The sequence below is a fragment of the Pinus tabuliformis genome, chromosome 5_1, assembly GCF_031772625.1.
Source record: "Pinus tabuliformis cultivar Carrire ecotype Pingquan chromosome 5_1, CPIR1, whole genome shotgun sequence".
Taxonomy (NCBI): Eukaryota; Viridiplantae; Streptophyta; class Pinopsida; order Pinales; family Pinaceae; genus Pinus; species Pinus tabuliformis.
The window spans coordinates 527,050,935-527,077,220 of record NC_142305.1 but is presented as its reverse complement, the minus strand read 5'-3'; the positions used below and the strand labels follow the sequence as shown (position 1 = coordinate 527,077,220).

Sequence of the window (26,286 nt, the reverse complement as noted above, 5' to 3'; positions counted from 1 at the left end):
CCAGTTTCATGAAATTACCCTCAAAGAAGAGAATCATACATAAGAAGTTTCACAGCACATGAGAGATGCAATTAACAAACTTAAAGAGCTATTAGTTTCTGTTATGAGATGATGATGTTCTAGACTGCATTGTATATGTATTTGAGGAACAATAATTGCAAACACTATTCTCCTCGGGAAAATCAAACCAGGTAAATGTTTCGCAAAATATCAACAAAAGTGGTTGCAATGAAGATCATCATAAAATTCAAGTATCAGTTGAACGAAAAATAAACTTATCTATTCTTTGTAATGAATTTTAGATGATAATGAGTAACACGAGGTGGTGGTCTATATAGGACTACTGTGGTAGAGTGCTTGCATGCCAGAACATAAAATAGAGGTTTTATGCATATAAAGAGAAGCATGAGATCAAATCTTTAAGTGTAAGTTCATAATCTATACAAAAAAACATTGAACTTCTCACAGATGTGTCCATTGTTTCTATGTTAAAGTTTATAAATTAAAACTTTAGTGAAAAAATCCATGTCAAGTTTATCAATTCAGAAGTTCAATGGAAAATACTTGCAAAGCAAGGAGAAGCTTTTTGACACGCTCTCTTATGTCTTTATCAATAAGATTCCCATCTTCATCAAACTTCCGAGGAGACTGCTCACCATTTACAAATAACTCTGGCTTGTTGATGAAGTGCAAATCAAGGTAGACCCCAATTTGCCTCAAGTGATACTGACCTCTTGCACCACCAAGGGATCCAGCTGCACTCATTATGGCTGCAGGTTTGCCCGCCATCACATTGGGAGATCGAGATGCCCAATCTATAGCGTTCTTCAAGGGAGCTGACCACAAAACCCAATAGATATCAATTAATCACTGAAAGAAGTCTGCCACATTTGTCAACTCCTTCCAACAACAGATGCATGATTATAGGTTACTTCTGGAATTGCAAAACACATGAACACACTGATGGGTTGTGCAAATTCTTTTTGGTAAAAGATCTGTACAATTTATCACGGCCTATTATTTCTTCCAAGTTCAAGTCAGCTCCTTTCAACAGCAGATGCATGATTGTAGGTTACTTCTGGAATTAAAAAACACAAGAAATCACTGATGGGTTCTGCAAATTGTTTTGTGTAAATGCTCATTACAATTTACCGGGACCTATTACTTTTCCAAGTTTAAGTCAGCTCAAAACCTTAGATATTTTTTCCATCGGTTGAGTTGCTGTTAAACCGATGTAGTGCATCCCTCCTGCAAACAATTGTTTTTTCATCTTTTAGTTTGTTGTCTATTTTTCCTTGAATTTTGGTTGTCCAAAATAATTAGGGTCCAGTTGAATCCCATATTTGGGAGAGTAGATCAGCTGCCTCAATCTGTGAACAGTTAGCACAATAAGGGAGGAAAAATATAACGAAGAATGGAATTCAGGAAAAACGGGAATTGGTGGGGAGGGGTTATGGTGATTAGAGGTAGTTGCCTGCATTTTCAAACTTCAGCCTGGATTCAAGACTCTAGGACTGTGTGAATGGCTTGTAATGTCCTTTGGGCTTTTCTAATGCACCCATTATATTCACAGGAACCATGAGCCAAGTACTGAAGGAGTTCATTCATATATGGTAACTCTGTACCTCTATGATATTTGGTTCTAACTTCTCTGTAGGAACACAGGTGAGCTCTATGACAACTTGAAAATGGGTAAAGGAATGGAGTGAATTTGGGGATCCGGATAGGTAGAAAAGCTAGAATACTGGAGTTTTTAAGTATCATCTGAAGGTATAAGAATGGATGTAAGCAAAGTCAAAGCTGTCCTTGATTGGACCACATCCCAGAGAATAAATAAGGTATGCAGTTTTCTAGACATGGTACATTTCTAGAAGTTTATTATTGACTTAAGTGGAATATGTGGAATATTGACAGATTGCACCAGGAAAAACACATTTCTATGAACCAAAGCAACAAAAAAAGTTTCAAGATGATGAAAAGTAAGGCAACTGAAGCTTCTGCTTTATCTTTGCATGAGTTTGATAAAGAATTCTGTGTTGAATGTGACACTTCTGGGATTAGATAACTGTGATGAGTCATAAAGGTAGGCTTTTGCCCTTAAGATGCTAAATGAAGCCAAAAATGAAATATTCTGCCTATAATCAATCAGGAGACAAATGACATTATGCAAACTTTAAATTTTTTATATATTAGAGATGTTACCCTTTAACAAAGAAGTTTTGGTTGTTGACAGACCATCAGGAACTAAAATGCATCAACACTCCAGCAAAGATTTTACACAAACACGCAAAATGGATTACATATTTGCAAAGCTTTTCTCTTGTGGTGCAGCACAGAAGCAGCAAATAAAATGTGGTAGCAGCTGCATCAAGTAAGAAATTCCAGTTGCCTGTAATTATGAAAAATGATGTGGATGAGTTTGAAGAATTGAAAGACTTATATGAATAAATGAACTCTGTCAATGGGGTCATGGTAGTATGTCAGGCCACCCACCAGGTCCAATTTCCCTAGAGGCATGAATAAGCAACCAAGGCCTAGTGCACATCCTATGGGATTTTGATGAAAGAGTACCCCTTTATCACAGAATCTTAGCAAAACAAAAATGCCTGCACTATGTTTTGTTTGCCCCTCAAATGTCATTCGCTTATGCAAGCAGAGCACTTGTGCCTGTAATCACAAAACCTAGCACCTTAGTGCAAATCCTTTCACAAGGCCCTAGACAAGTGTAACATGGAAGTGCTATCACTGTTACCTTACTAATCACTTCCCTTGTTTTAGCAGAGTATGAAATCCCACACAAGGGAGGCTTCCCTAATAACATCAAGGAATATCATAGCAAGATGGGATCAAGTCTACGACCTCCTATATTAGATATTCAAACATTCCACCACTAAGTTTAATCATTTAAGGTGAAAACAAGGTGGTTTAGTCAAAGCAATTTCTGGAACAAATTTGAGTCTTTTTATTCAAGCAAGTGCCGGTGCTTTAATTTTTTAATGTCATTATTTAGAATGTTATATGGTATAGCCTATAGGTCGTGACTCATGGTCCATTAGGACAGGTATAAGGTAATATATAATATATATGTTAAACATTATATATTAACTATAAATGTTATAAAGGTTTTTTATATATTAAATATATATGATATAAATTTATTTATTTTTGTGGTTCACGGGCCCCAGAGATCAATGACCACTACATCCATGAAATATTTGTACCAGGAAGATCCACCCGAAGGGATCACTTCTTGCTGGCTCAACCACGAAGCCTGGCCCTGAGAGTGTTGAGAGAATTGAACCTGTGACCTCTCAATAACAAAGGTGCTTTAACGATGGGGACTCAACCAATTGAGCTAACCCTCGGGGAAAATATATGATATAAAGTATTATATATATTATATTTAAAAAATGTGTATATTTTAGTTAGTAAGTTATAAACTTAACAAATAGATATTTATAAAATATATATAATTTCTATATAATTATAAATTAATAATATAAGCTAACAAATATACAATGTTCCACCAAGTTTTCGAGATGGAGGGACATGGGAACTGGGACACCCACAAGGGGGACGTGTGCGAGCAACCCCAAATTTTAGGTAAATTCAAGGGGGGTGGGGGGACATTTGGTGTGTGTGTGTGTGTGTGTGTGTGTGTTAATTTTAGGTTAACATGTTCTTTGCTTAGGTCAATTACTTTAATGATTCATATGAGCCCAAATTTAATTTCATTTCTTTCAATAGAAATCACATAAACTGTTATTTCATTAACACTAATTGAAGAAAGAACATAAGTAATCATATTCAGAAGACAAGCCAAGACAAAAGAACACAAGAATTGGCTCAAGCCGGGGAAAAACCCCAATATGGGGAAAGCCCTTAATCAAATCTTCTTATTATTAATATCAAATGTTCAGTAGAGAAAGAGAGAGAGAGTACAATCAATGTCAAGATTGATTTGCCAATATGATGACCAGAACCACTGACCATATGCCAAAGATACAGCGCAGACAAGTTTGCAATTTCGTCTTCAAATAATAGCAGACAAGCTCTGCCCTAACCAGTGGTCAACAGAGTTCAAAGCAGCAAAAAAATAGTCTCCAAAAGGAGCTTGGTCCTGGTTCATTTAATGCGGCCTCCTTTGTTGATTATGATGAGCCCATGACAGTCCTAAAATGAGCAATAAAACCTAGTCAAAGAGATGAAGAACTCTATGGTCAAATGTCTGCAGTTAGGGCTTGTCTGCCCAGATCTTGTGTCAATTGTTGCAGTCCTCCCTTCAAACAAATCTGACCAACTTCGGCTATAGTTTTGGGCTACAAACAACCCCCAACAAGCCTCTATGTCTACCTGTGCATCGGGTTTAGGTCTGCAGCTTGTTCTACTCCTCAGAACAGCCTTTCGGCACCTTGTCCAAAACACACAAGGCATGTGGCCCACCTGAAATGAGTACACAGAGATGTGTCCTTCTCAACAGAATAGAAACCTCACTAAATTCACTGCCCAGACCTGTCGCTGCCTCTCTGCTTCAAGATCGGACTTGTGGAAGAGAGTATACACCAAAACAGACCCAACATTTGTCCTCCTAGCTCCTCCAATCTGCGGTTGCCTCAAAGATACATTAGAGCCCTTGGATGTGACAAATGAGGTTGGAGGACACCTCTATATATACAAATTGGTGAGGGTCAAGAGACATGACGTTTGGGCTTTATGAACCTACATGGAGGTGAGGCCAACCTTGACAATTTGCATATGAGTGGGGATAAATTCAAAAACACATTTCTCCTTATCCAAATTTGATGATCTTAGGTCAATTTTGGTACTCTCAAAAAGAGGAATTCAATGCAATAATCATCTCCATCAAATGAGCTATCCAAAGTGGAATTTGGCCCTAGTTGCCAATTTTAACACTCCCTCTCAACTAGGGAGAATTCCACTTGCCAATTCATCATGCCACCCTGCGTCATGAATTGTATCTGCATCTCATCTCAACTCTGTTGAACACTAATATAGATAATGAAGAAGAATCGATCGAGAGTGAGTCACAATACTTTGCCACTCTCTACTGACAAAAGTCAGTGCACATAACCAGGGATAGAACCCCCAATCAGACATGATCCCAAGTGATCAAATTGGTTGAACACCATGCATCCTAGACATAAGTAGTACGACAGTACACGATGCGTCCATCGGTAGTGCTATGGTCCCTAGCCACTTTTCCCAACTCATTGACTAAATAAGTGTTAGTTTTTGGTAGCATCGGATGTGCTCTAGCCTTGAAAATTGGTAGGTAGGCTAAGGCACGTGAGTTCTAAAGAACCCAGAAACCATTTGGTGAAATTCCACCGAGATTGTATTTTATTATAATAATTAATATTTTTAATGGGGTTCCTAAGTCTAAACTTAGGAAAATTAAAATATTAATGGGTATTAATCAAAATATGGGTGAGAATGACCTAGAAGGCAGATCAAGTCATGTTTTAATCTTGGTCGTTGATTAGAGAGTTAATCTCGGTCGTTGAAGTCTCAACAGGAAAAGTATAAGGACGCGGCTTGGGGTTCATTTAGAAACACACAGAGAGATTGAGGATGTCGATTTTCTGAGGTAAGAAGTTCTCAGGAGGAAAATCGATTGGGGAGATATTGCGGCAGAGGGCAGTGAGAATCCGGGAGAAGGACTCTCCGGAGAATACAAGGCACATAGAGGATAGAAAGACGTCCAAAGGAGAGCTGACGTTGGCCCACGCAGTGTTGACGCAGAGGCAGCGCAGTCAATGAGGGGAAGTTGAGTTTCTGCTGAGGGAATTCGAAGTTCAGTTGCCGGAAGCCAGGATGTGAGACTAGAGGCAGGAAAGTCAATTTCTCAACCAGCAAAAGATCGAAAGCAAAGAGGTAAGGTAATACCCATGAGAGGCGATGTAGAAGCTGCCCAAGGTGACACAATTTGATGCAGAGGCCATCAGAAGGTGACGCAAAGCCTCTCAGAGCTGAGGATCAGTCACTGATTCTCCAGTGACAGGGTGAGAACATTTCACCAGTCTTTTGTCCAGTATTTTCTCTGTAAAGGATTGCTAGTTGAGCATCCTAGATTTGTATTCATAATTTTCTCCTGCATAATAATAAACCCTCAGAGTGGCTGCACCGATTTTCCCGCATTAGATTTTTCCGGAGACTATTTTGTCAAAAATAATTGTGTCCTATGTATCTTGTTCTTTGCTCAGTTTCCTTGTTTCATGTCATCAAATTTAAGTAGTGTAGGCTGCAAAAGTAATTTGCTTCAATATTTGAGAAGATTAACTTGATGAATGTAATTAAAATCAAGTAGGTGAAGTTGATTCAAATTTGCTGCAGTAGGAGTTCCTTGAGGATTAGGAATTTTCACAATGAGAGGTACTTCCCATGTGTCCCGGACTACATGGATACGTTGATACTGGAGAAATAGCAGGGAAATAATATATCACATCCTACTCACAACCACATGTAGGGAAAGGATAAACCACATCCTATGCGCATGCAAACCACAGAGAGTAGGGAAAGGATGAGCCACGTCCTACATGCATGCCAACCAACAATCGTAGGAAGGATCCTACACATGGGGAAAGGATGAACCACATCCCACCAACATGTCAACCATTAATCGTAGGGAATGAGCATCCTACATGTGGGGAAAGGATGAACCATGTCCCACCGACATGTCCACATGTGACAACTGACAGATGCCTATATGCATCTCACTAGGGTATCCGCAGGAGAAGGTGAACCACTCATCCTGCTCATATGCCATAGGAGAAGGTGAACCACTCATCCTATGCATATGTCATCAATCGTAGGGGAAGGTGAACCACTCACCCTACACACATGTCAACCATCACGGGGTTTCATAAGGGAAAGTGAAACCACTCACCCTATACACAACGCACCTATAGGGGAAGGTGAACCACTCACCCTACAGTCACTCATAACTTCAAGAAGTACCCCAGGCCCCCCTAAGAGCTCCCAGAGCTCAATGTTCAATCGAGACCCTCTTAGTATGGTCAATCCACGACTCCCCGCCTCTCTCTGAAGGAAGATAAACTTGACATTACCAAGAGGCTTTGAGAGGGAACCTGCACATTCATCCTAAAATGATGGAGCTTGATTGCTTCCAGCGACTAATATGCAATGGTGGATATCAGAATGTGCACAAATGGCTCACTGAAGAGCTTCTTCAATCGAATGGCTTCATAGTAAGCCATGCTTGCTGCTTTCAACCTCAATGGTGCTCCCAATCTTTGATTCATCCACGAAGTAAAGTGAATTCCAAGAGTTATAGCACCTAAATGTGCACTTTCCATTCACCATACTGCCACACCAGCAAATTTCGGCAATGTACTTCAGACCATAGAATCACAGAAATATCTCAATAAGCAACTATCCTCTATGGGGCTTATTCATAGATCCACTCAGAGTCTTTATAGCGAGACATATGATAGGTGTTTATCAAGAACACCAGGGATCCCACAAGATATATATCAGCAGCTTCTCCATCTCATCAGATCTTTAAGTGCATCAAGGCTAGGTCTTCCATCTTAACTTCCACTTTCTCTTACATTGATAAAGAAGAGGGTCATCATATGCATCAGAGTTACCATATTCATCTGTTATAACTTGCCTTTATCAAAAATCATCAGGCAAGAGAAATCATCAGGGATTTTATAGCTCCCTCTAAAATTTTGCTTCAGATGATCATCTAGCCTTGAATCATGAGCTTCCATTACGAGAGATGATATTTTTCATGTGGCGGCTAAATGATAATCATGATCCTACTTTAGGGAGAAGAAATTTTCTCATGAAATTATCACAAAGCAGCTGACTTATCCTTCCTTGTTGACTGTTATCAATGCATCAAATTACCCAATTCATGATTTCGTATTCAGGCATCCAGATTATTTTTCCAAGATGCCAAGAACAGGGTCTAAGGCACCTCTATTTTCTGCTCATAGGGGTTGTTACAAGGAACTGCTTCAAAGTGCCATGCACTTCTTCTCCCAGCTGCCAGACTTCCAAGGGTACTCAAGGGTGCCAACATGAGCTTCCATTGATTCAGTTGCTAGATAAGGATATGAATGGCTGTTATCAATCTTTTCAACAAAATTTCATCAACTGCTAGACATCTTCACATAGTCTTTGACCTTTGATTAGGGCCTCAGACTTTAGTCTATAGAATGCTCAGAGTAGAGCTGTAAACTTCACTGGGAAAACACAGAAATCCTTTCTTTGTTGAGGCTCGACCTATCTTCAAAAGAAAGCAGACTTTTCCAAGGCACCAACTCCCTCTAAATCGGTTGATCCTTAATTCTGAAGAAAATATAAAACTAAACTAAGGATCTTGACCCTTATATCGCAGATCTAAGGGCTCTTCATACAGGGATGATATGAATCTACTATAACTGTGGATCTTTCTTTGTAGGCTCTAGATTTTATTACTAACCAGCATACCCAAGATTTTTCTTTTGCAGCTCAGATGTCTAGACCCATTCAAATTGTGTATGATATTGTGTATGATATCAAGACCCTTCAATCCTTCCTAGGAAAGATCAACTTTCTTAGAAGGTTTATTCCAAACTATGTGGAAATAGCTAAGCCCATTCAATCGCTATTAAAGAGGGATGCTAAGTTTGTTTGGGGAAAAGAAGGAAGAAAGGCTTTTCAGGAGATTAAAGATTCCATTGCTAGAGCACCTGTTCTTGTGAGCCCTGATTATTCAAAGGAATTTTTTATTTTCTCTTTTGCATCTGAAAATACTATTGTTGGAGTATTGCTTCAAAAGAACGAGGAGGGGTATCAGCAACCTATTGCTTTTATGAGTAGATCCCTTCAAGGGTTTGAGTTAAAATATAGAACCATGGAGTGTTGAAATTTCTAAGTATTACCCATTGGAAATTGTATCTGTATTCCCTCGTTTATTTCGTCTACTTGTTTAATTTCTAACAAGTTATTTAACCATATAAACACTGAAATAAACACAATACAGTCTCAACCATCTACAAATCAACGGCTGAAAGAAATAGACAAACAAATAAGGGACACCGTTATTTTTGGACAATCGTCCCCAGAAAAAACCCAACTTAGGAAAATCGGTGCAGCAGTTCTGAGGGTTCTATTATTAAGCAGCTTTTATTGAATACATTGGGTGTCAAACTGGCTCACCCGACAGAGAAAATAATCTGGCAGTAATACTTCTCTTCGGAAGAAAATATTCTGAAAGTCTACTCCACGAAACCCTCTCCAGCCCACTCTAAAGCACTGCATCAGCCCTCCTGGCCTTTGCGTCAGCCTAAAACCCTCTGCGTCAGCCCTCTGAGGCTTTGTGTAGCCTCTCTGGCCCATTGCGTCACTTCTGAAGCCTTTGCGTCAGTCACGTAGGCCCTTTTGGCCTTTACGCAGTCACTGCTAGCCTCTGCGTGGCTCCCTCTGGCTCTGTGTCTGCCTCTCTGCCTCTGCACTGGTCTTCCGGCACTATCTCTGCCTCTTTGCCTTGTACTCACTGACCCTCGCTGCAACTCTGATCACTAGTTCGATTTCTCTTAACAAACCCCGCTCTAGAAAATCAAACTCACTGATCACTCGAGTGTATCTCCAACTGACCCTCAAGCCTCTTCTTATACTTTTTCTGTTGAGTCTTCAATGGCCAAGATTACATCTCTAATCAACAGCTAAGATTAGATTCGGCTTGATCCATGTCCTTTAGAACCCATTAATATTTTTATTTTCCTAAGTTTAGACTTAGGAACCCATTAAAAATATTAATTATTTTAATATCTCCTTTAGTGGGCAGAATTTCCCCAAACCATTTCTGGGTCTTGGAGATCTCATGTGCTTTAGCCTCTCCACCAATTTTCATGGCTAGAGCACATCCGATGCCACCCCAAATCAATATGGAGAAGCAGACTTAGGCCTTCGTCAAGTCCCTAAAGCAATTCAGAGTATATGTGGGATATTCTAGAGTGATTGCATTTGTTCCCCACTCTGCTGTGAAACAAATTTTAACTCAAACTGATTGTTTAGAGACCAGGGCTAGGTGGTCTCAAAAATTCAAGAATGTGATCTAGATATTAGACCTACCAAGCTGGTAAAGGGCCAAGGGTTGGCCAAAATTTTGACTAAGAGGAATATGAGGGCGTTAGGATTGATTTGTCAAAATGATTTGGAATCAACTTCATCAAAACTTCAAAGGTTAAGCCAACTTGAATGGTATAAAGACACTATTTATTATTTGCAAAACTTGTCATGTCCTAGCCATCTAGTTGGCCATAAAAGAAGAGCATTAAGGCTAAGGCCAACTAAGTATTGCATTATGAAGGAAGCTCTAGGTTGGAGAAATCTATACGAGGTGATACTTAGATGTGTTGATGAAGTTGAAGCCAAAAAGCTTTTTACTGAGTTTCACTCAGGATTTTGTGGAGGGCATTACGCTACTAAGACTACTACCCATAAAATCCTAAGAGCTAGTTATTATTGGCTTTCCATTTTTGCTTATGTGCACAAGTATAATGAGGCTTGTCAAGCTTGTCAACTATTAACTGGGAAGCAAAAGTTAGCTTCTTTGCCTCTTCAGCCTGTGGTCGTGGAAGCTCCCTTTCAACATTTGGGGCTTGACTTTATACGGAAATTTAACGAAAATTCAAGTAATGGCTACCCATGGATTTTAACTGCCACTGATTATTTTACTAAATGGGTAGAATCCATCCCTACAAAACACATCACCGACAAAGTAGTGATGTATTTTCTTGAAGATAAGATTATCACTTGTTTTGGTGTCCCTACCAAGATCACAACTGACAATGCCAAAGCTTTTAGCTCTTAAATTCTCATCATTTTGCTTTAAGTACAATATTGTCTTATCCCATTCATCTAACTACTATCCTCAAGGTAATGGCCTAGCTGATTCTAGCAACAAAAATTTGATCACTATCATCAAGAAGATAGTAGGGGATAACAAAAGGGCGTGAGATAGCAAAATTAAATATACTTTGTGGGTTGATAGGGTTACAAAGAAGAGCTCAACAGGAAAGAGTCACTTTGAATTAGTTTATGGGTTGGATGTCACCCTTCTTGTGCACTTAAGGCTACCAGCTTACCAACTTCTACAAAGTTTTACATTTGAGAAAGATGTTGTGCAAAATAGAATTGACCAAATTGTAGAATTGGATGAAACTAGGAGAAGAGCCTTTGAAAATTGTTGTAAAAATCAATCGAAGGTTAAAAGAAATATTGGCAATTCATCTAAGAGTAGGAATTTTTCTAATAGTGATATGGTTTTGTTATGGGATCGCAAGAATGAAAAGCCAAGTAACCATGGTAAGTTTGACAGTTTATGGCTTGGACATATATTATCATAGAAGCAGCTAGACAGAATTCCTACCATTTGAGCACCTTGGACGAAGAATCACTTGAGCTACTTGTCAATGACCAACTACTCAAATTGTTCTACAAAGAGAATATTTGATCACATGGGGCATCTCTATATATTATTTCTAACTTCATTCTTGTCATTTTGGTTAAGTAGTTTCGTTTCTTGAAAAAATTATCATTTATGCTCTTAGAATAAATTTCCACTTTATGTATTTGATTTTATATGATGATATTTTAAACAGACGCCACTGAAGCAGCTGGACAAAATTCCTACCATTTGAGCACCTTGGATGAAGAATCACTTGAGCTACTTGTCAATGACCAACTACTCAAATTGTTCTACAAAGAGAATATTTGATCACATGGGGCATCTCTATATTGTATTTCTAACATCATTCTTGTCATTTTGGTTAAGTAGTTTCATTTCTTGAAAAAATTATCATTTATGCTCTTAGAATAAATTTCCACTTTATGTATTTGACTTTATATGATGATATTTTAAACAGACGCCACTGATATATGTCTTTGTTGGTGGATGTAGATTTCATGTTCTTGAATACTATCACATCCTATCTAACATGGATCCCCATGTGGAGCCAGATGTCGATCACTGAAATGTACCTCAAAAAAAATTAAGACTCCATGCCCGAGGATGTATTAGAGGCTTCATGATATCATCAGAGTTTTCCAACTCTATTTCTTCTTCTCATCTTCTTTTGTTGTACTCTAATTCCACACGCCCTATGGGGATGACGTAAAGTGATGCTAGTATGATGAGTTGAATCATGTAACAGGCCTAGGTAACTTGGGACCTTGTCATCAAGTGAGTTTACTCTGGGAAGTATTTTTTCACTTGGTTGATTATTAGGTGCTTACAGGGACTTAATAATAATTGAGTTTTTTCCTCCAAGCATAACCCCAAAGTTGGAGTGTGCCTTGATGGTGAGGTCTTGGGTGAGTCCTAGTGTCAGATTCATTGTATATTTCCATACCAGATCACTCGTAAAATTTCGTGAAATTTGATTAAAGTCTGGGGGTCATTTTTTAAATTTCCCGCAAAGTGGAAATTTGAATAAAATCTGAATGTAAAATGTAATAAGTGATGTCTAAAGAAGTTGTATAGGGTATGTGTGCTCAAAATTACATCTCTCACCCTCAAATTTTTACTGTGACACACTTTGAGGGGTAAACAATAAGTTCTAGACCTCAAAACTCACTTTTCTTAAGCTTAGTAGGAAATCTGGCAATAAATTAGCCCATAAATAAATTAAATAGAGAAAAATAAATAACTCCATGTGACAAAAAGACATGGAAATGACTTGGAAATTATCTCAAGTCAAAGGACAAGTGGAGGATGATTTGGCACCTAACATCATCAATGCATTGACCACATGTGGAAATCGAATTTTTGGCATTAAAGAAGGGAAATCGAGCTAGTGACTTGGCAAATTGAATTTATGGAGGATAATCACATGTGGAGGAATATCTTAATGGAATATTTGATGGAGACTTGTCTCCACTTCCACTCCTCTTAGCTCTCACACTTAGCATCTCCACTCAACAAACGGTACAACGCATTACCCAACGAGGCCCACGCAATTGCTAGATGGAGGATCAATGTATGGCATGAGGATGAGGTGTCATCATTTGGTTTAATGATGGAAATTGGCATGAGCTAAATCCTTGAATGGTTCACACTTGGTTTTGCTTGTCTCCACACTTGGATAATTCGATTTGCTTGAAGAATTCGATTTTGTTGAAGACTCACATGTGGCATGGCTCCATCTCCACTTGGAATTCGATTTCCTTCCTTGAGATCTTGTCCATTTCCATTTGTCACTTGGTTGTTGCATTGGGACTTGCTCCCATTTCTCTATATAATTTAGCTTTGAGCTCTCACTATGAATCATTGAAACGAGCTATTGTGCTTGGGGAAGCTCTGCTCTTGTGTACACTCACATTCTATTGCAATAAAAGACTTTGGGGTTCACTTATGAGGTGTTGTTTTTCTTGAGCATGGTAATATCTTGATCATTGTGCTTCATCTTTCTACTTGTGCTATTATGTTCATTATTTCCATTATGCTTTTAGAGATTTGTTAATGTAGAGCTACCTTACATTGGCATTTGGTTTTGAAAATTTGCTCTAGATAGGGAATGTTTTAGTTGATTTCCAATAAATCTCTAAAATTTCTTTGTCATTGTATTTTTCTAAACCCATATGGATCTAATGTGTATTTGAAGTTGTGTAGAAACATAATTTGGATCAAGCCTCAAGCGTGAGGGGAAATTCTTGGAGGAATCATCCCACTCTTGAGCAAGCTCACAGGAAAACCCACATTTGTTGTTTCCCAAGGCCTCATCTTATGATTTTGTGCTTGCAGGGATCCTTGGCCTTAGCTTGAATTTCAAGTTCATTTCATTGAAATCATTTATCTCAAAATTTTCTGCTCATATTGACTTTATTTTGCTATTGAAGAGCATGTTGAAGATTAGGCAAGGGGAGGGGTCTTGCTCTAATTCCTTGGTGTGATTGTGTAGAATATTGTTGATTTGGGGTAGCATCGGATGTGCTCTAGCCTCGAAACTTGGTGGAGAGGCTAAGGCACATGAGATCTCCAATACCCAGAAATGGTTTGGGCAGATTCTAAACAGTTTGAGAGATATTAAAATAATTAATATTTTTAATGGAGTCCCTAAGTCTAAACTTAGGGAAAATAAAATATTAATGTGTATTAATATAAAACTGTGTTAGAATGGTCCAAAAGTCATGGATCAAGCTAGAATTAATCTTAGCCGTTGATTAGGGACTTAATCTCGGTCGTTGAATTGTCAACGAGAAAAGTATAAAAAGAGGCTTGAGGGTCAATTGGAGAACACACTGAGTTGATCAAGATTTCGATTTTCTGGGGCAGGGTTTGTTGAGGAAGTTGAAAGAGTGATCAAAGTTGCAGCGGAGGGGCAGTGAATATAGAAATAGAGAGGCAGAGATAGTAACAAGAGGATTAGCGCAGAAGTCGGGAGAGGGACATAGAGCCAACTAGAGGCTCACGCAGAGCCAACCAGGGCTCACGCAGAAGTAGCCAAGACTTGAGCAGTGCATCAGAGAGCCAGCGTGGGTGACACAGAGGCTCTAAGGGCTAATGCAGTGCCTCTAGAGGCTGACGCAAGGAGAGCTAGAGTGACGTTGGGCAGACGCTGGACCAGAAAGGGCTAACGCAGTCCCTAGAGGCTGACGTTGGGGTCTTTGTGGGGCAGATGGAGTTGGGAGCTGTTGGAGTGTTTATCCAGGGTTTCAGCGGAAATATCTACTTCCGAGTAGAGAGGTACTACTGCCGAGATTATTCTTTGTTGGGTGAGCCGGTTTTAGCACCCAGATTGTACTCAGAAACTGCTTAATAATCAAAACCCTCAGATAGTTGCACCGGTTTTCCCACATTGGGTTTTTCTGGGGACAATGATCCAAAAACAACGGTGTCACTTGTGTGCTTGTTTTGTTTCCTCCAGTCGATGATTTGTAGTGTGTTGCGCATGTACTTGTATTTATTTTCGGTCAGTGTTACTTGGGAGCGGGAGTGACATTTTGAGAAGCTCCCTGTTTGGGAGCGAATCCCGGAGCGTTTTTTTATGTATTTTTTTTATTTTTTATATTTTGATACATATATGTCAACAAAAACATGTAGAATAATGAATTAGATGTAAAAAACATAAAAAAACATAGATTGAACCATATAACAACAATCATCTAGAAGTTATAATCTTCATCAACCACGTCCACAAGTTAAAAACATAGTAACATACAACATATTGAGTCTCATGATTCATCAATCTTAAAGTTTCAAGCTTTCAAAATTCAATACATAACATTTATCATCATTGATCACCAAATTTGTACTTGTAAGCTAAGTGTAACCATTACAACAAATAATATCTAACATGAAATGAAATGTTATAAATGGAAATGAAATGAAACAACTTTCAACTTTCATGAAGCATCATATTCATAATTCATTACTAATTACTTCATCATTAAGCTGCCCCACTCAAAAATTATTTGTTTCTTTCAAAAAAAAAATTGCATTTCGAACATTACTACAAAAAAAAAATTGCAAAAAAGGCAAAACGCTCCCAAAAAGACAGGGAGCAAAATTTTTTTTAGGGAGTGCACTCCCGAAATCGCTCCCTTTTCGGGAGCATGCTCCCGACCCGCTCCCAAGTCGCTCCCACACGGAGCGCGGATTGGGAGCGAGATTGGGGGGGCGCTCCCCCACAACACTGTTTTCAGTATTTACATGGTAAATAACTTGTTAATTAATCAGAACAAGTAGGCAGAAATAAATCAGAAAAGTACATGAAGGGTTTCTAATAGTTAGACTTAGAAATTCCAACAAATATTTTCAGATATTACTTGCTAACATTTCTCCCTATTTTCCACGAACTTTGAGGGTTGATTTTGCAAAAAAAAATCAGATTTATTTGAGGATTGTGCTCACCCTTTTTGTTGACAGGATTGAGGAAGCAAAGGCTTGAAATTGCTTACTATTTTCTTGCGGGACCTTAGCATTGTTTGGGAGCTGAAATTACTAGGCCGAGAGCATTGGAAGACTGATTTTTGATCTAGACCGAGAGCTTGTTTAAGGCAAGCTTCCTCCCTTAACAAGGTCGTGGATAAAGACGGCTAGCCTATCTTCTCTTGCGCCAGCATTTAGCTATCTTAGAGGCTGATTCTTTTGGATGCAAAAAGGCATTTAACATTTTCATATTTGAGAGTCTTCTTATTGTACTTCTTTAGATACTAATTTTGATTTTCAAGAAGATCTAGTGCTCAAAAGCCTCACATGTTGTAAAGATTCTCCTTGAAGTTCATTTGGGACCTTTTGAAGGTTTCTCATCTTTGTAACAAGTAAATTAAAAAAAAAAAATATATATATATATATATATATCTTGTGGGAGCTTGGGATTTTACCCATGGCATCTCGCCTCTCCATTTAGAGGGAGGAAATTGTGGATGGATTGACTTTGCATTTTATTTTCTTAGTTTCTATGCTCATTTCATTTGCATGTTAAATTGGAAATTAACAGAACCTCCTCATCACACTTCATTTACCAAGTTAAGTTTGCTACAATTTCATTTAAGCTTTGCATCCTTTATCTCATTGTTGCTTTGAGCTACAAGCAATTCATCTTTTACATGCAAGTACTTTATATTCCTACCAAGCTTTGCTTTAGTTTATTAGTTCCTTTCCATTTAGCTTGGCAAATTGTTTCATGTTCACTTGAAAGCATGCTTCATTTTTATGCTACATTGTTATCTTGAGTATTGGAGCATTACACTGTCATTGTTTACTTGAAACAAATTTTATTTTGAGGCAACTTGCTTCATTTTAATTGCAATTAATTGAGTGGAGCACATGCAACACTTGTGAGCTAATTTTATTTCTCCAATTGAATTTACATTTGCAATTTATGTTGAGCACTAATCATCCTTACTTTGAAGCATTGCAAATCAATATTTTCTTTGGGGAAAACTTACATGCATTCCATATAGGCATATTAGCATAACTTGCATTTCTAATTGAATATACCTCCAAGCATAAGCTTGATTGATAGACATCATAGGGCAAAGATTTTCTTGGAGAATTGTTAAGTTATGGTATGTTCTATGCTTATAACAGTTTACTTCTATTTCTTACTATATTCCACCGATTAGCAATCACATGTACATAAAGTAAAGTGCAGATAGAACATTAAACGATCGACAGAAAACAAGCCAAGACAAGAGACACAAGATGTGGCGGCTAGCCAGGGACAAACCCCACAATGTGTGGGGAAACCCTTTGATCAAATCTTCTTTTATCTTCAATAATTCAGCAGAGAGAAATAGTACAATAAATCTGATTCATATCAGCAGTAGCAAACCCTAGATCAGTAGCATCAGCATTAGCGGCTTCATTATCAAACTAGGGCAGACCATATCTCACAAACCGATAGTCGAATTGACTTCATTCCACCACCAAAAGTTTTGGCTTCCAGAGGAGGTTCAGATGAACCTACAGCGCAGTTCAGATGAGGAGATCTTCAAGGCCACGCAAGTCAATCTTTACTTCTGCAGTTGCAGCTTCAGTTTCAGCAGTTTCCGGCTTCAAACTAGGGCAGTGGATATCTTGCAAACCGTTCGTCGGATTGACTTCATTCCACCACCAAAAGTTTCGGCTTCTAGAGGAGGTTCAGATGAACCTACAGCGCAGTTCAGATGAGGAGATCTTCAAGGACACGCAATTCAATCTTTACTTCTGCAGTTGCAGCTTCAGTTTCAGCAGTTTCCGGCTTCAAACTAGGGTAGTCGATATCTTGCAAACCGTTCGTCGGATTGACTTCATTCCACCACCAAAAGTTGCGGCTTTCAAAGGAGGTTCAGATGAACCTACAACGCAGTTCCAAAGAGGAGATCTTCTAGGCCACGCAAGTCAATCTTTACTTCTGCAGTTGCAGCTTCAGTTTCAGCAGTTTCCGACTTCACATGTGTGAGAGAGAGAGACCCATTTCAGCGCAGTAGAGAAGAGACTCATATCTGCGCAGTAGAGAGAGAGAGATGTGATGAGATGAGTGAGTCCAAATGAGGAAAAGTCCTCTTATATTTATACACAATGTTGGTGGGTGAATAGATGCGACTGTTGGGCTTCTGAGCCTACATGAGTTGTAGGTCGGCTTGATAATAATTCCATAGTCAAAATAAATTCATATCTCCATGAATACTTATCGGAATTGGATGATCTTTATATCAATCCTACACCTCTCGACGAGAGGAATCTAATAAAAATATTATTAGCCATGAATAAGATGACCCACATGAAGTTTTGCCCTGGTTGCCAATTTTAACACTCCCTCTCAACCATGGAGAACTTCATCTGCAATCTGTCTATCGGTCGTTACTATTCATCCATCAAATGCACTGCCTTGTACAACTTAACCCTTGCCCTGCTCTGCTCTATTTTGCCTGTTCGGCTTTGTCTTGTTCTGCCCTGCACTGATCTGTACTGTTTTGTTTTGTTCTGCTCTGCTCTTGCATTGTTCTGTTCTACTCTGCTTTTGTCTGAATTATGAAGAAGAAGAAATGATCGAGGATGTATCATACTGACTCAAAGTCAGTCTCAGAGTATGTACCACTGGTCCCAGACCAGTCTCAACCAACCCAAAGTCAGCGTCATAGTTAGTACAACTCCAAAGGTCCCAGACCAATATCATCCTCCACTGACTCAAAGTCAGTCTCAGAGTATGTACCACTGATCCCAGACCAGTCTCAACCGACCCGAAGTCAGCGTCATAGTATGGTACAACTCCTACCACTGGTCCCAGACCAGTATCATTGATCCCAGATCAATGGAGGTCATCCTAGCGTAGGGAGTACGGTAGTTACAACGATGCGTCCATCGGTACTACTATGGTCCCTAACTTCATTTCCCTGCTCATTGATCAGATGAGAGGTACTTCCCATGAGTCCCAGACTGCATGAGTAGGATGCCTCGACAGGAGAACTAATCAATCCTGTCCTCACAGGAGAACACATCAATCCTACTACAATTGCCATGGAGAACACATCAATCCAGGCCGCCATGGAGAACACATCAATCCAGGCCTCACAGGAGAACACATCAATCCTGCTACAATCGCCATGGAGAACACATCAATCCAGGCCTCACAGGAGAACTAATCATCCTGCTACACAGGAGAGCGAATCATCCTGTTCCACAAGAGAGTGAATCATCTTGTCCCACAAGAGAGCGAATCATCTTGTTCCAGTGTGCACCACCAGGGGAGGGTGAGTCACCATGTGGTCGTATGTTGCTCCAGTAATATCCGCAAGCCCTCAGAGCTCCCAGAGCTCAATGTATGCAACATGCAGGACCCTTGTACAAGGGTTTCTTACCGACTCCAAGTCGTTTGGGAAAATCACAGATTAGATCTTTCCTCGGGGCTTTGACAAGGTGTATCAACCTGTACATCATCTTAATGCGATGGAGCCTCCTTGCTCATCAACTTACCATATCCAAGATGATGTCTGTCTGCTGGAGCAATCGACGAATATAATCGAATCCCACCTCTGGTTGTTATAGAGAATCACAGTGGTATCCAATGTAAATCCAAACAGCTCTCTGAAGAGCTTTCGCAACCAGAGTACCTCACACGAGGTTATGCTAGCAACAATATATCCTGCTTCGGCGGTGCTCAAAACCACCGACTTCTGCTTCCTGCTCATCCAAGATATCGAAGCAGATCCCAAGGTGAAACAGTACCCGGAAGTGCTCTTACGGTCCACCACACTGCCTGCCCAATCAACATCTCACATCTCCAGCAGTGTATCTTAATCCATGAGAGATTGTGTCCTGAAGACATCTCAAAAGATTCCTGGCATCACTCCAATGAGGCTCAACCAAATATGAGCTCACAATGCTAACTGCAAAAAATATGTTCGGACGGAGGTTCACCAAGAACATCAATGCGAATGAGTTTATGAAACTCAGAGGCATTTCCCAAATCTGGTCCGACATCACTACCATATAACTTCTAAAGGTTAAGATCCTCGAGGTAGTCACAGGCTTGCAGTCCATCATACCAAATCTTTCCAATATCTTTACCACATATTTCCCTTGAGATAGGAAAATTTCCCTTGGCTTCTGCCATACTTTAAGTCCTAGGAAGTAGTGCATCAGTCCTAGGTCTTTCATTTCAAATTCAGAGGCCAACTCCCTCTTACATTTGTGAATGAGAGGGTCTGCACCTGTTAGAAAGAGGTCATCCACATACAACACCAGTATGAGAGGCTTGTCATCTTCAACCTTAAAGTAAAGGTTAGGATCGGCTTCACTCCTAGTGAATCCCAGCTTCATCAAGTAGCTATCGATCCTCTCATACCATGCTCGGGGTGCTTGCTTCAGCCCATAGAGAGCTTTATTCAACCTGCATACATGAGATTTTCGATCATAAATCTCAAATCCTTCGGGTTGCTCCACGTAGACCTCTTCTTTGATCGAGCCATGCAAGAACGCAGTCTTGACATCCATCTGATGTAGGTTCCATCCTTGTGAAGCGACAAGGGCTATGATCGAGCGGATGGTCGTATATCTGGCAACAGGTGCAAATATCTCATCATAGTCTATACCTTCCTTTTGGCAGAAACCTCGAGCAACAAAACGAGCCTTATACTTTTTCGTGCTTCCATCTGCTGGATGCTTTATCTTGTAAAGCCATTTGGAAGTAACAACAGTCTTGTCCTGGGGTCTGGGAACTACTTCTCAAACATCATTCTTTATGATAGACTCATATTCTTCGGTCATAGCATCCTTCCATACTTGATGCTTGACAGCATCTGAGAATGACGAAGGCTCATTTTGTATGATCGTGCTCATGATGGTCAGGTATCCTTGATACCTATTAAGTTTCTTACTTTGACGGAAGGTTCCTCAGGGTGCAGCATGTCCTTCAGCATCATCAAGTAACCCCTTAAACCATGAAGGCCTCTTCCTAGAAGAGGAAGGCTCATATGGAGGAGGATCAATCGGATCCATGGGTTCTTCTACATCAGGCATTGATTCATCATCCTTTTCTTTCAGTTCCCAGTGTCGGCTTCTTGAGAGCTCCTCAAAGTCGGAAGATTGATCACCTTGCTGAGAGCCATATCTTCGTCAAAGGTGACATCATGACTAATTATGACTTCCCTTTGACCGGCTACATAGATTCTATAGCCTTTCGTATTTTCACCATAGCCCACGAAAATTCCCTTCTTTCCAGATGCTCGCAATTTATTTATTTTCTCTTTCGGCACATGAAAGTATACAGGGCTTCCAAAAATTTTAAAATGAGAAACATCAGGTTTCTTATCGGTGAATTTTTCTTCAAGAGTCTTGGAACCCAATGCTTGATGAGGGCATCAATTTTGTACATATACGACGGTGATTGTAGTTTCAGCCCATAGAAACATCAAAAGTCTTTGATCATGTAGCATGGCCCAGACAGCTTCCATCATCATGCGGTTCTTCCTTCCCACCACACCATTCTGCTCAGGAGTATGTGGTGTAGTAGTCTCCCTCTTAATGCCAACCTCAAGTATGCCTGAGTAAACCAATTGTAATATATCAGAGGTCTTGCTTTGGCTTGAGGGGAATGGCCCCTTTTGAGCTTTCCTTCAGCACATCCTGTACATACACCTTCATTCTCTATTCAGAATTCGAGCATCCCTATCACCATTTGTCTTACACCGAGTATAGCATTATAATGAAGGTGGGCAAACCTCCGATGCCAAAGTTCGGACTGAAGAGATGTGTCATAAGACATGACACCTAGCAGACTTCCATCGACATGATATAATGAATCAACACTAAACCCAAGAGTAAAGGCATCTTTAACATTATTTTTCCATATACATACCTTGCCATCGCTGAAGGTTACCTTGTAGCCTTTGTCTTCCGTTCCCGAGATGGACACTAGGTTCTTTTTGAGGTCGGGTGCATTTAATACATCCTGGAATTTCTGGCCTTCTTGAATGCTTGTCCTCTTCCTTGATTCCCAGCTCTCCTCTTACCTTTGCTGTTGAATTTGTCATTCCTTTGATTGCCATCAGAGGGATTTTGATCATCGTCCTAGAGTGAGTCCTTTCTATCAAGGCACTCCCTTGCATAGTGACTTGCTTTATCGCAAATGTAACATCGTCATTTTCTTCTAGCCTTAGGTCCAGCCTTTCCTTTTGATTTAGTCCCAGAATTATTTCTTTTCTTTGCATGAAAAGAAAAGGCAGCAGGAGGACCTTTAGGCATGGGCATTTCTTACACTTCTTCCCTTGTTTCTTCTTGAATGCATCTAGCCATTAATTCCTCGAAACCAGGAATTACATTATAGTTCAGAAGAGTAGTCCTGAACACATACCATTCAGATGGTAATCCTTCAAGAGTTGTGAGTGCCATTTCTCTGTCAGTAATAGTTTCCCCAATAGATAGGAGATCATTCTTGATCTCGGTGATTCTTAAGAAGTATGCTTGCATACTTTCATCTTTACCCTTCTTGATTTCCATCATCTTATTTCTAAAAAACAAAACTTGATTTGCATCATTAACTTTAAATAAACTCACCAGTCTGTCGTAGATTTCCTTGGAGTTGTCTAGATCAAAGATGTAGGCCACCAAGCGCTTGTCGATAGAGTCCCGGATGATCTTCTTTGTTTTGACTTCTCCATTTTTCCATTTGTTTCAGGCAGCAGCAGATGCATTTGATGAAGGCTCAACAATATTGCCTCTTACATGGTCCAGCACTCCTTGATCTTCAAGGGTTAGATCGATAGACATCTTTCATCCGTGATAGTCAGCTTTCTCACGGAGCTTGTCTTTGGCAGGAAAGAGTGTTGAGGACCCCATAGTTCTTCTTTTATGATAGCCTTGCCAATCTTCTCTTCAATGATTGCTCTTGCTCTTGCTCGGGCTTTGTCTTCACCTCAGCTCTGATACCATGTTAAGTTATGGTATGTTCTATGCTTATAACAGTTTACTTCTTTTTCTTATTATATTCCACCGATTAGCAATCATATGTACATAAAGTAAAGTGCAGATAGAACATTAAACGATCAACAGAAAACAAGCCAAGACAAGAGACACAAGATGTGGCGGCTAGCCAGGGACAAACCCCACAATGTGTGGGGAAACCCTTTGATCAAATCTTCTTTTATCTTCAATAATTCAGCAGAGAGAAATAGTACAATAAATATGATTCATATCAGCAGTAGCAAACCCTAGATCAGTAGCATCAGCATTAGCGGCTTCATTATCAAACTAGGGCAGACCATATCTCACAAACCGACAGTCGAATTGACTTCATTCCACCACCAAAAGTTTCGGCTTCCAGAGGAGGTTCAGATGAACCTACAGCGCAGTTCAGATGAGGAGATCTTCAAGGCCACGCAAGTCAATCTTTACTTCTGCAGTTGCAGCTTCAGTTTCAGCAGTTTCCGGCTTCAAACTAGGGCAGTCGATATCTTGCAAACCGTTCGTCGGATTGACTTCATTCCACCACCAAAAGTTTCAGCTTCCAGAGGAGGTTCAGATGAACCTACAGCGCAGTTCAGATGAAAAGATCTTCAAGGCCACGCAAATCAATCTTTACTTCTGCAGTTGCAGCTTCAGTTTCAGCAGTTTCCGGCTTCAAACTAGGGCAGTCGATATCTTGCAAACCGTTCGTCGGATTGACTTCATTCCAACACCAAAAGTTGCGGCTTTCAAAGGAGGTTCAGATGAACCTACAGCGTAGTTCCAAAGAGGAGATCTTCTAGGCCACGCAAGTCAATCTTTACTTCTGCAGTTGCAGCTTCAGTTTCAACAGTTTCCAGCTTCACATGTGTGAGAGAGAGACCCATTTCAGCGCAGTAGAGAAGAGACTCATATCTGCGCAGTAGAGAGAGAGAGATGTGATGAGATGAGTGAGTCCAAATGAGGAAAAGTCCTCTTATATTTATACACAACGTTGGTGGGTGAATAGATGCGACTGTTGGGCTTCTGAGCCTACATGAGTTGTAGGTCGGCTTGATAATAATTCCATAATCAAAATAAATTCATATCTCCATGAGTACTTATCGGAATTGGATGATCTTTATATCAATCCTACACCTCTCGACGAGAGGAATCTAATAAAAATATTATTAGCCATGAATAAGATGACGCACATGAAGTTTTGCCCTGGTTGCCAATTTTAACAAGAATTCTTCCAACTGGTACGGAGCAAGGTAAAGTGTGTGACCCTGCAGTTATGAAGATGGCATTGTCCCCTTGTAGGAACGAAGGCACACATGGCTTGTAAGCATTAGGGGAAGGGTATCGTTAACAATGACTAATGCATCATCAACCCCTTCCTTGTGGTCACCCTTATCTTTACCCTTTGGCAAGAGATTGAAAAGGAAGTCTCTCACCTAGAATAGGAATTTCATTTAAAACTTACCAAGATAATTGCATTTCACTTTAGTTAGGTGCATCTCATTCTAACTCACTTTACTTTTAGAGAATTTTACTTGCTATTTGATCTTATGTACTTGTTATGATGAACATTCATTGAAGTTATCACTCTTATTATTGTTGAAGTATTTCATTGGGCAAGTGCAATATCTTTCCTTTTTGCAAGTAAAAGCTTTGGTTTATTTCAATTTGCAAGTCATTTGAATTGTTATATTTTACATGCTTGGAACTTTGAATGATAGTAGCTTTGATTAAAGCATTTCTATATATCTTGCAAATTGATATCATTTTATCTAACATTTATTTGTTTTGCAAGATTACTTGTTTATTTATTTTGAAAAAGTGTGTATTATTTTGAAGCAATCATTAAGGCACTGGTTTTACATGCTTATCTTTGAATTATGTGTTGATGATTATTGAGAATATCTTTCATTTCATATCTTGTATTGCTTATCATACTTGTTGAACTTGCTCATAATCTTGAAGTAATCCAATTGACCTTAGTATCTCCTAGAAACCTCATATCATTTTTCATCTAACTTATTAGGATATTCCAACACATAGGAAATAGTTAAGTATAACTTGGTCTACTGTAGAGTTAGGTAAAGTGTGTTTCTTTACTATGTACTTTTGTAACTTACAATCCGACAGTCACGATATGTTTTGGACATGAAGTGAGCCGATGGTTCATTCTCTCCTCAGTATTACCAACACTTGATCCGTGGCTTAACACCCGATTGGTCCATGATCTCTATTTAAAAAGCATGGAGGGTCATTTGTAGGGTAACCGTTCATGAGAGAAGCTAATGTAAATTTTCATTCTTTTATTAATAAATTCCCTGAAGTGGTCGCGTTGGCTCAGGCCGTGGATTGTTTCCCTCTTTGAGGGTTTTAACCACGTCAACAATATTGGTGTATTGATCTGTGATCTGTTTGTGAGTGGTGTCCTTTGGTGTTCTATCGGAGGAACTTACCTTGTAAATTCCTACATGGTATCAGAGCTATTTGAGGGCCGCATCCGTTGGTGATCCAAATCTGAAGTCGGTAGAACTGCATCCGACTGTCGTTTCCTGGATCAATTGTTACTGACTGCTTTCGGGCCGAGAGGACTGCTCTATTGTGTTAGGAGCATCTGTTCCAATGAGGAACCCCTTTCGTTTGACACGAAAAGGTTTCCGGTAACCCTAGCTACGTCATTTTTAAGATCTGGAGGTATATAGTGCTTAGTTGCAGTTTTTAGTTATTTTCTCTCTCTTTATTTCGGTTTATTTAGCTCTTTGTTGTTTTTATTACCAGATCTATACCTTTCATTTCTGCATATGCTCTTTGCCCCGCGACTTTGTGCGATCTGGGCAAATCAAAAACAGAAAGGAAGGATTTTTCTCATGCGTATGCTCTTTTCCGTCGCGCCTTAGTGTGATCTCGGAAAATCAAAAACATTGAGGAAAATATTTAGTTTCCGGTTAAAGCTAACTTCAAGCCATAAAGTTTGTTTTTTTGTATGTCCGTGTTGGGGTTTGTAGTTTTTGTTTTGTAGGGAAAAAAAAACTTTCTCAAGTAAGCACGCACCCCAAAGCTTCATTGACTAAAAAAAAAAACCCTTCCTCTTTTCCAAAAATTACTAACCTTTCAATCTAGCTCACTTGGTCCAAAGCTACTTTATGAGAATAGAGGTCTTGAGTTCAAGTCTTTCTTCTTGTTGAGCTAATTAGATTAAGTTTGGAAAGGGGGCAGATTTTTTTTTAAATATAAAAATTACCATTCATTTCCGCACATTCTCGCACTTCATCGGCATCTTCGACAAATTTTCTTCAAAAAGCCATAACTTCTTCATCCGAAAGCCTTTTTCAGAGCCGTTTTTTTTTTAATCAGCCTAATTTTTCGAGATCTTTCCATCAAAA

General features: G+C 39.5%; 1 protein-coding gene across 1 annotated transcript in view; it reads right to left on the bottom strand.

Moving 5' to 3' along the window:
* Positions 1–394: 394 nt before the first annotated feature.
* The window catches only part of LOC149165851 (NAD(P)H:quinone oxidoreductase-like), a 103,646-nt gene continuing 77,754 nt past the window's right edge, over positions 395–26,286 (bottom strand). Inside the window, exon 3 of the mRNA XM_089432403.1 lies at positions 395–836. Coding sequence (XP_089288529.1) covers positions 538–836 — 299 coding nt within the window. The 3' untranslated portion in view covers positions 395–537. The remainder of the gene's footprint in view (positions 837–26,286) is intronic.